At 41.1% G+C, this 11,283-nt stretch overlaps 1 protein-coding gene across 1 annotated transcript; it reads left to right on the top strand.

The window, feature by feature from the left end:
- Positions 1-1,281: 1,281 nt before the first annotated feature.
- On the top strand, positions 1,282-7,686 carry LOC141957735 (transmembrane protein 14C-like). Its single transcript, XM_074899692.1, has 5 exons — positions 1,282-1,383; positions 1,606-1,682; positions 4,049-4,150; positions 6,820-6,907; positions 7,108-7,686. Exons 2-5 carry the CDS (start codon positions 1,607-1,609, stop codon positions 7,160-7,162), a joined length of 321 nt encoding a protein of 106 aa, XP_074755793.1. The 5' UTR covers positions 1,282-1,383; position 1,606; the 3' UTR covers positions 7,163-7,686.
- Positions 7,687-11,283: the final 3,597 nt, after the last annotated feature.

Below are 11,283 nucleotides of genomic sequence, written 5' to 3'. Positions count from 1 at the left end.
TCACCTACCAACCAGTACTTGGCAATTTTTTGTTATTTCCTTGTGCACATCTTCCTTTCCAGAACATTTTCCATCCCAGTTTTCAGGGAATTGCTTAGAACGATAGAGGGGAGGCAGCAGTGCAGAGCAAGAGGAGGTGTCAGTGGTGAGAAAGTTCTTCCTGTGTCGGGAAGGGTGAGTGTGTGTGATGCTGGTAGAGTAGATGGAGCCATGGCTGCAAGGAACAACAGCCTAGCGAGCAGCATCTTCAGCTGAACCCCAGGTGAGCTCAGCAGCTCTAGCAGCTGTGGGTTTCTTCCAGTTTTTCTCCTTCCCCTCTTGGGGAACCCCAGTGCTGAATTACAAAGCACAGCCCAGAGGAACTCGAACCTCACAGCCATTACACAGCTGGAACAGAACAGGGAACCCCATCTGTGCTGGTTGTGGCACTTCTCAGAGAGATGGGAGATCTCTAAGCCACTTAAGCCGACAAGGGAGTTGAACTCCTCTCCACTTTCTGACTATTAGGCTAATTCATAAAGACGGGAAAACTTGAAATGCAGCTAGAGAAAGCTGCGTTTTGCAAAAAGCACAGGCCTCTCATGTTTTGTGCCTTCTGATGAAAAGGAACCAAAGGCTCTCAGTTTTAGGACCTGGCTGGAGGAGCGCTCACTCTTCCTATGTGCTTAAATGTCCATGGGAAGTAAGCGCATAGCCAGCTGGAATAACTTACGCACCATTTACATGAAGAAAGCTAGTTTCAGCACTTGAAAAAAAAAGTTTGTAGACAGAAACATCTACATTTTTTTCCAGACAAAAAAAATGCAAAGATATTTTCCATCTCCCACTGTTGGGTAACTCCTACAGCAGAAGGCTCCTTTTTCTGTTGCACTAGCTGTGATTGTAATTTTACAATTACAGAAATCCTCTACATCTTCCATAAACCCGAAATTACTGACAAAAGCTGGAAGCGGCCTGTGGGCTGCCTAGAGTTGCAGCTCATGCCAAACGACAAACCAACCCTAAATTCTCAGGTCTACCACATACCCCCGCCTCCGGTACAGGACTAGGATGGATCGGGTGGCACGAAAGCGGTCAGGAGGGAGCTTTCCCCTCACTGGACAGACGCGCAAAACCCTGTCTGCACTGAAGTCTCTCTTCATTTGTAAGCCCTTGGGCTTGCTCGGGCATCCTCGATGACCCCGCCGGGGCCAGGGGAGTTACCCGCAGCTCTGCAGGGAGCTGGGAGGGCACCAACACCTTCCCCTCCTCTTGTTTGGTTAGTTTTTTGTCTTCTCTCCGAACAGCCGGAAAAGGGAAGGTTCGGGCGGTGCGCTGCTCCCTCGCCTCCCCTTCCGCCGCCGGCTCCGCCCTACGCTGCTGCGGAGCGGGGCTGCGGGGCAGGTGAGCGCCGCCCGCGTACCTTCCGCGGAGGGGCGCACCCCGAAGTCCGCCCCACCGGCCCCAGGGCTGCATTCCCGACAAATCCGTTTTCATCGTTCGGGCTCGGGTTAGGGCTCGGGCTTTAGGCAGGCCTTGCTCGTGGAAAAGTCCTCCACGGCAAAATGCTAGTATTTTTTTTTTTTCTCTAAAAAATTAAGATCCTGACCCCATTTTCTCTTCCAGCATGGCAGTGGACTGGCTCGGCTTTGGCTACGCCGCCCTGGTGGCATCAGGAGGGCTTATTGGCTATGCAAAAGCAGGTATAGTGCGGGAAGGTGCTTCTCTCTCTCCCTCCCTCTCCCCCCCCCCCTCATCCCCCAATAACTGTGTGAGCTAGGAGGCTTTTCACAAAAGCCTCCTATCTCGAAGTTCACGCAGGTACAAAATTTATCAGTTTGTACCATGTGCTGATAACTTGCTGCTGTTGGGGTGTGGTGCTTTTTTTTGGGTGGAGCTGGTGCTTTGGGCTGATAAATCCACCATCTGTTTTCTGGTGAATGTTGGTATCCTGCTTCTGTGCTGTGCTTTTTGGGTGAACTGACATAAGTTTGTTTCAGAAAGGCTTTTCCCCAGCTATTTTAAATATAAACCTTCTGTAAATGTTTTGTATCTTCAAAGGACATAATCTTTTTTCTTTTTTAGAGGTTTTTTTTTTCATTTTAATGTTTGGTGGTAACAGTATACTGCAAGCTGCAGAGAATTTTCAGAAGGATCCGTTCTCCAAGTAGAGCTGAACAATGCAAAACAGTCCTTAAACTTGTTCCTTTTCTGGGCTCTGCATCATAAGCTTCCCCTCTGACCTACTGCTTTCGTTTCCTGACCTTTTTCTGAGTTTGTCCTCCGGACAGAACTGTGGCTTCATCCCTGCTGCAATACTTTCAGATTCAAAAATCCCAGTCACCTTAGTGTTTGTGATACAAAGGTACATTGCTGAAATCTGTAAGAATCTTACCAGTGCATTTGACTACATAGATGATAATGACTATTCCAATATGTTTTCTGTAGGCTTAGTTTATCCTTTGGGCTGTGAGTGGAGTATAGGGCAGGAGGGACAGTACTGAGAACTGAAGTAACTAATTGCATCCGTATTTCTCTGAGGCCATTATGAAACAGTAGGTGTCTTTCTTACGCTCTGGTCCCACATGGGAGGACGTGGTCATGCTGAGGTAAGGGAATCCAGGTGACAGGATTTCTGAAGGGGAAACAGGAACTTGTATGGTGATTTGTAAGAGGGGAAAAAAAAAAAAAAAAAGCTATCATATTCCTACTAATAACTTGGAGAAACCAAAGAAAATGGAACTTTTTTCCATAGAGCTAAGATGGTGATCTTTTACAACCAGGTCTAGTTACCCACACAACCAGCAGTCAGCAGGAGGTGCCTTGGGAAGAATATGAGAACAGGGCAAGCAGAGAGTGACTGACTGACTGATTTTTTTTCTCTTAATTTAGTAAATTCTCTGGGTTCCAGTGCTTTGAGGTTCAGGAACTTCCTGATCCAGAGGTGGTGTGGTTGTCCTAGTAAGTGTATGTGTCATAGCTGCTTAAATAATACCTTGAGGTAAAAGTCATGGATATGATGGCCATTTCTTGGCTCCCAGGCTTGTGGAAATAATTGTAGCTACCACATTGGTTGTTAAACTGTATTCTGTGCAGATCAGCCACTTGCACATGTACAAGAATATCTGGTTGCTTTCTATCATCTTTATCTCTTGCTTTTTATACCAAAACCAGCATCTGAAGCAATATTACAGCTGCTTTGCTGATGACTGAAAAATTATTACTTCCTGGTAGCAACATGCAATCCTCCTGTAACACTGAGAGGAGATCTTTATCAGTTTAGCTTTGCAATCTCAAATCTTTTAAAGGTGACCTGGAAAATGGGATATATAAAGAACAACCCTCAGTAGCATTAAGTCCTGAATTCTCCATTAGCCTCATTGAGAGCATTCACCACTCACAGTGCTCATGACACTTCATTACTTGATGTCATCTATAAATCGCCAGTTTGGATGTGGTATCCTTTATCTGCTGGCAGTTTGGGATTATCACATATACTGAAGACTTGATCCAAAGATTAGGTGAGTCCAGGGAACCTTCTTCCAAAGTCTGCAGTTATCTTTGGATCAGATCTAAGGCATACTTAGGAGATAAGACCTCTCTTACTTGACTCCATTCTGTTCTTTGGCAACTCTCCATTTGAATGCTTTTCTGCCCAGTTCAGTCTGTGTCCTTTTTCTGGTCTTAAACCCTTACTGTTTAGTCCATCTACTTTACAGCCTCTCAAGAAATTCTGATATTACTGTGTTGAAACAACATGGTTCAGTTTGCACAAAGAGAGCACCAATTCTTTTGCTGTTCTCATTATTCTTTCCATCACCAATACAAGAATGTCTTTGCTGTTAAATAATTAAATACTAATGCTGTTTGTATCTTATACAAGAGTATTTGTGTTTCTTGGTGCAGATCAGCATGGTCTTAGTGTCTTATAAAAAACCTCTCTAATATGCTTTATAACAATGAATGCCTCTTTTTTTTTTTTTGTTATTGTTGGTGTTTTACAAAACAGACATGCTGATGAGCAAGTTTATTTCTGAGCTAATAAAGGCATTATCTTTTACTTGTTCAGGTAGTGTCCCATCGCTAGCTGCTGGCCTTTTCTTTGGGAGTTTGGCTGGACTGGGTGCCTATCAGCTTTCACAGAATCCAAGTAACGTTTGGATATCTCTGAGTAAGTTGTTTAAAATTTTAACTAGGAGGGATTATATTTACCCTAAAATAACTGGATACTTAAAATGAGTACCTAAAAGTCTGCAGAAGAGTTAAACTGATGGTGTTACAAATCAAGTTTCAATCCAATCTTTAAACTTGTGTTTTAGTGAAAAATCTTCACTAGTGACCAAACTCCAGTGCTCTCTTGGAATGCAAACTGTTAGCATTACTTAATTCTTTTTTTAAAGAATGTATTAAGAATGCATATTAAAAACTGTCTTGCTTAGTAATTTCTCACTATGTTCCAGCATCCCTTTTGTGAGAAGTATGAAGTGCTTTGGATGATAGTTCAAACTTATATTTTTGTCCTTTTTCTACAACAGGATAAGAAAATATCTGTTATTTATCATTAAGAGTTTATCTTCTGAACATCAAAAAACCTACAGATTGTGAAGGAAATTGTGTGCTAGGATAAAGTGAAAAGTGGTTTAAAAAAATTGTCAAACCAAATACCATTATTTAATAACCTTCAGCAAAACAAAAATCAAATAAGCATTTTGTGTTTAAAAACTTGTATGTAGTATGGTGTGAATCTCCAAAATGCAATTTTTTCTTTCTTCTATTTACCATATAGAGCTCAGGGTATTGAACAAGTTAGAACAGTAATCACCTATCACTTGAACTTTTCTCATTCACTGATAAGTTAGGGTACCTTGCAATTGAAGTGGACTGAGGAAATATATGTAGATAATTCCTGTAGCTCAGCTGATGCCGGACACTTGTTAGACTGCTGTATCTCAGATACTTGTGAGCACGTTTTATGTAATCCTTTGGCCAGTATTTGTGTTAGTAGTATCCTCTACTCTCCATTCCTGATCTGTAGAAGACATCAGTGCATGACAGTTCTCTAGCACTAGACATGTTTCAGTCCCCAGGCTTTGCTGAAATGGTGGCTGCCACCATGCATCTGTCTCCTGTTGGCATGTTTGAAGGATCATAGTGCCAATGGTAGTGCTAGTAAATTGATGTCTGACCTCTGTGTGTCCTCTTTTATCTGGATCCTACTTTCAGCATCCTGCAGGAGGCTGGAGAATTTCAGGAAGAGTGGTTCCTCTGCAGGCTGCCCATACCCCTAGCAGGTTATTTTATTATTGCTGAAAATGGCAGAGGGGGTGATTGGCTTATTTTTATACATGAGAAATATGGAATTACAAAGGTGTTGCACGCCTGGGGAGATTTAACAGAGAAGCAAGCTTCAGTGATGCAGAATCTTCTTCCTTCTTAGAACTGGAGCTTCCCTTCTTCCTGACTTTGAGAAGTGAACTGTGGAGACTCACTGCTTAGTGCTTAAAGAGCTGCCACTGACTATAGCATTTGTTCACTGAAGCAGTGACGGAGCATCTAGTTCTTTGATATGTGAAAGTCAGAAGTGAAAGGGGAAGGCCCAGCATTTCTCTCCACTTCAGCATTGTCTACAGTGCAGTCCACTTCCACATCTACTGGACAGGTCAAAAGCTGTGCATGGTCAAGCCTAAATAACTGGAATAAACTACCGATACAGCAGGCTTAACAGGAGCGAGATAAAGTATTTTCCCAAATGCCAGAGAGATATATGTCTGTAATTCAGTAGCATATGGAATCTTTTCCTCCTCCATGCTTTAAAGTTTTTGGAAAAGGTGTGTTCTGCTGCTGTCTTAGACAAAATTGTATTTAGTGAAGTGTGTGTATTTTGAAGACTGATTAGAGCTTGGGGTATTTGAGTACTGAAGTATTTCAGTTCTTTCTTGTGTGTTAGACTATAGTCTCAGTCTTTTACATAGTTACTTCTAGGAGACTGTTAGATGTCAAGGACACTATTTAGGGTGGTGTTAGGGAGGAAGGATGCCATGGCTAGGACTGAAAGTGAGCTGGGTCCTGCAGGACCAACCATCACATAGAAGCAGTGGTAAAAAATGAGAGTGATTGGAACAGCCTGTTAATGTGTAGCTGTTACCACTGGGTAGCAGCTGCATGCTAAAGCTAAGGATTTAATTAGTATGTTTTTTAGTATGTATCTTTCTTTGAGATAAGGTGTTTAGTGATTGACGTTTCTATTTTACTGGCTCAGTGAAACTACCTGACTCCTGTCTCTATGTCAAGTGGTCAGGGTGGGCAGCTTTAACTCTCCTCTCTGACCCTAGTGGAAGGTGGTGCGGGGCTGAAATGGATTGGTAATGCTTAGTGTTTCCATAGCACACTTCAGAAGGGAAGTCCTTTGCAAACATAAATGTGTTAATTCTCAGAACGTTACTACAAGTTAGACACAAAAACGCTCTCTCCCTTTTATGAGAAGCAAGGGTTTAGTGATTTGCCTGTGCACAGGGAAGGAGTGACTTCCAGAGCAGTGTAGTATTATAGATTATTTCCAGTCTCCAAAGAAGCACATTTTGACAAAGAAATTTGAGGAGTGTTTGCAGAAGCACATGGAGTGCACTGCCTGCTAGAACTTGATTTAGAATATTTATGCTTCACATATGGAGGCATTCCAAAGTTTACACAATTTATTAACTCTTTTTGTCCATCACGTAAAATAAGTGTTTCACTTTTTACTCGATGCTGCTACTTCTCTCTGTTCTGTTAGTTTTGAATTGTAGCATCTCTCACACACATGCATCTCTGCTGACTGCACTGTATAATCTCTCATTTAAGTTACATCTGGAACACTGACTGCTGTCATGGGAACAAGATTTTACCACTCTGGAAAATTCATGCCTGCAGGGCTAATTGCTGGTGTCAGGTACAACACAATATACTATTTTTTTTACCCTCCTATGTGTGATTTCTTACTTGCTTAATTAAAAATTAAACTGAGGTGGAGCAAATAATATTTTGTGTATCTTTTTTGTTTCCATGCACCAGTTACATGTGAAGTATTTGAAAATGAATTGACAAATTATTATTATTGTTTAATTCTGTGTTTTTCCCCCCCTTAAACAGTTTGCTAATGGTTGGAAGATTAGCACTGAAGATGGTGGAAAAGCCACATAAGTAATGTTCATTTTACAGTTTAATATCTGGATAGGGAAACCTGATAATGAAGTTGCATGAATGCAGAAGCAAGAAGATGGAACAATTTTCTATATCAAGACAATTCTTTTCCTTTTTTTATATAGGGGAGAGTAGAATGATGGAACAGGTAGTCTACATACAAGATGCTATTATTTCAATGATCTGGTAGAGCTGTTATTGTGTAGTGAGAAATTGGTCCTGGGTTTGATTTTTCCAGACACGTTTCAGTGTATTTTAACATTTCCAGTTTTTATATTCCAAAATACATGTATGAAGCAGAGAGGGCCTGTAATTAAGAAAGTATCCACAGAGAGGCACCAGGAGTAATTACAACCAGCTAAATACAACAGTGTGTATGTCGTACCTTTCATATTGAGTATTACAGTGTGCTTTACCTATGGCATTCTGAGTTGATACACCATGTCTGTATAATGCCAAACAGATCTTTGTATTGTGAAATAATGCTAAAATGTTGCTTTTCTACCAGTAAAAGTTGTTTAAAACCTGTATTTGGTATTTTTTGGTACCCTTTTGCGTGTATGGGGGTTGGTTTTTTTTTTACCTTCTTGTTTTCTTCTCAGCAGAAGTCTTTGCAGCGAACTGTTAGTATCCAAGTGCTGTCTTTCGATGATATTTAAAAATCACTTTTTAAATGGAGGGGGAAGAGATTGAATTAGGGGCCTTTGTTAACATTGCATTTGAACAGTTGTTGGAAAGGAACTTACTCTGAGGATTAATTAAGCGAAACCTGTATTAGGCTAAATGAACTGTTGAATGTGATCTGGCCAGAGGTCTGTATAACTAGAATAAAATAGCTTAACAATAACACTGTGTAATTCTGATCTTACAGACTTATTTCACAATAGAATGTATCAGCATTTTCTTTTTATCGCTTAGAGAAGTGGCTCTTCAGATCTGTCTGTACTAGGAAAACTTGGAGGGTTCCTGGTTCTGCTCTGGTGCCTGAGGACTGAAGTGTGGGAGAAGCATCAGTGGCATCAGGTGCCTTTGTTGACATGCCAATCTTGATTGCCTCTCCTGTGCTCCATCTCCCACCTCTGTTAGTGCAGGCAGCGCTAAAGTGGGCTTAGTGCCGTGATGGAAGGAAGAGGCAAGGAAGGTGTGAAAGAAAAACCTTTATCAATTTACTCTTTAATGATACGTGATTATTGATAAACTAGGAATCTTAAGAGTTGTATTTTAAAGTGATATTTTATGTAGTGACTATTTAAGATTTTACTTTGAGACCTCTATACCATTGATTATATCAAAACTTTGTCAACTGCGTAACATAATCATGGCAAAGCAGGTTTAAATTAACTTAGATCTTAACCCGCTTCCCGTTTTGTAGTGCTTAAAGGAATTTGTAACAATTCTTTCAAACTGCATGAAGTAAATATTAAACTACACAATTGCTCCATTTCTTTGGTCACTTCAAAGCTTCTATTTCCTGTTCTGAAAGTGGCATTTAACAGTATTGAGCAAGAGTGACATTTCCATTGTGGTAAATCAATGGAAACACATACGGTTGTAGATTGAAAGTTCTTGTAGTAGAAAGTAGCAATTAAAAGCAGATCTATAGATGTTGGGCCAATTGTGTTGTGTAGTATTAGTTCTTTAAGCAAAAGTTATAAAATTAATTCCAGGTTTATGAACATGTTTCATATTGTAATCTCTCTTGTGTCCAGGCACTTAATCTGTAAATAACCTGATCTGTACATGATGGATCTGCAGGGGGTAGCACTAAAAACATGTTAAAGCATGTCTGAAATTCTAGTCTCAGTGAAATTGTAGTCTCTCTTGACTGTGCTGTAGGCAAAATCTAACAGAAGTTTTGTAATTATATTTATATATTTGAGATTGTCCTACGTAATTGAATAGAAAATTCCATCCCTACTATAGAATTTTCTAGAGCTGTTCAAGAATTAAAGACATTAATATCCTTCCTCCAGGCTGCCTGTGCTTTTAAGATGATTGCTGGATAATCCTATGAGTTTTCTTTCCTATTTTTATTGTGTAGGTTTTGGTGGGTTTTATCCCCTGAGGGTGGTCTCTGTGTAAATCGAGATTATTGCTTTTGCATTGAATTTGCTGTGGCCATGCCATGGCTTCAGTGAAACTTCATGCTGTGAGTCAGCTTGTGTATGGATGTAATATTTGGAAAGAGTGATTTAGTTATTTTTAGGAAATGAACTGTTGAAATAATTCTTTACATTAAGGCTACTCTGTTCAAAGCATGTTCTGAAAATAAAAATGTTAGTTTAATGTTACTTACAGTACCAGCTGTCAGCACAAGTTGAAATGAGTACAGATTTTTAATGAGGCACAGGAACAGGAAAGTAGCTTTACAATACACAGACTGGGTCAGCGGGATTCAACAACTTGGAGTTTATTCATGCCTTTAGAACTCAAATACATTATAGTAATTACAGAAGAAGAGAGTTTGAGTTATCAAATCATCATTTCCCAGAGTGAAGACCCAGGCCCTCTATTCCACGTGTTGCTGTCACATCTACGGTACCTGGTGGAAGCTGCCTGGTGGAAGCTGCGTTGCAATAGGACATGTCAAGTATTTCACCCTTCTCTTGAGGGGCTCACTCAAGACAGGAGGAGGGAATTTCCTATTCGCTTTGGGAAATAAATGATCTCGTGAAAGCAGGAGCTTGCCCTAGACTTTGTCAGAGGGATATATAAGTGTACCTGTCTCTGTAATAGCAGTTGCTCTACTGTAAGGCCTGGAAAGGAAGAGATGTTGGGCTGCCTTCAGTTCCCACTCTGGCTGGGTTCAAGTTCCCTTCCCAGGAGAGGGCTCTGTGCCTCAGGCCCTGGGATATCCCACAGCAGGAATATTGCCTGGGGAAGCCACACCAGAGTGGACAACAGAGTGCAGAGTTCCCGAGACCTGTGGGAACGGGAGCAACTTTTTTTTAATCTTTTAAAGTTAAATAGTAACTGGCAAAAATACAGAAACATCCTGAAGCCGAAGAATGGAACTGGGATTCCTCTCTGCCCACGTGGAAAACCCATGGGACAACCTAAATTTCACCTGTGCTATATGTTCACTTCTGGCTAGCCCTAGGTTCTTTCCCATTCAGGATCTTGCCTGTGGAGTCCCAATTGCTCACACTGGGGCAACACCAGGCTGGGAATATTACTAAACCACCCAGTTAGTGGAGATGTGAGCAAAGGTTTGGGGGGGGGATGGGGTGTCAAAATCTTGTACACTTGAGTGCCTCGATTGTGCCTTAGTCTCTATGGGTACAACACCAAAACCTCTAATAGAGCCGTCATGTTCTGAGTCTCAATTGCAGCACTGAGTTGAGGGGAGGAAAAGCAGTCTTTTCACTCACCCAGTGATAGATGTCACACTCTAAGCTGTTCTTTCAATTAATGTGACATTTGCAGGTAGCAAAATCTCTTTATTTAAATACAAATCTGTAGTATAGTGTAAGACTATAAGTAATGTTACACCAGTAGGACAGACAACTGTATTTTACAGACTAGCAAAGGAGAATTAGAGGATGGAAAATGTTTTAAGTGGTTTAGAAGGGAGGTAGTCATGTGCTGCCCTACTTTATCCCTTGTTCTAAGAATATAGTACATGACTGTTTTTAATGCAAAGCGTATCCCCTAGCTCTTCTTCTGCTGCAGGCTTCAAAAGTGCAATTTGCCATGTCCCAGTTCTGTCAGTCATTGTGCTGGGAGCTGTTGGCACTCTGTCATCCCCGGCTGAGGGTCAGTCTGTGCTGAAACTAATATGGTCTGAAGTATTACACAATTATCCTTTTGTGGTGTTAGAATTACTGGCTTCTTGGCATTATAGTCATGCTTTCTGACTGCACAGTTTAATCACCTGGAAAAATGGGAGGGGAAAAAAAGGTCAGGAGAACCTCCAGGCAGTTATGACAGAAGGAGGAAAGTCTTTGTTCCTGCAGAATTCCTACGAGTAAAAATGGCAAAATGTTTCATCAATAATGGCACAGAGACATCTGCACACATCTCCTTTCCTGCTTCCTTGTAATGCCAAGCTGGAGCAGATCAAAATGTTTATGGTTTTATGCCATAGTCCCAGCTCAGTCCAGTGCACAAGTGACTTCGGCTGTT

The sequence above is a fragment of the Athene noctua genome, chromosome 2 (genome assembly GCF_965140245.1).
Source record: "Athene noctua chromosome 2, bAthNoc1.hap1.1, whole genome shotgun sequence".
NCBI lineage: Eukaryota > Metazoa > Chordata > Aves > Strigiformes > Strigidae > Athene > Athene noctua.
This window is presented reverse-complemented; position numbering and strand designations above follow the sequence as displayed.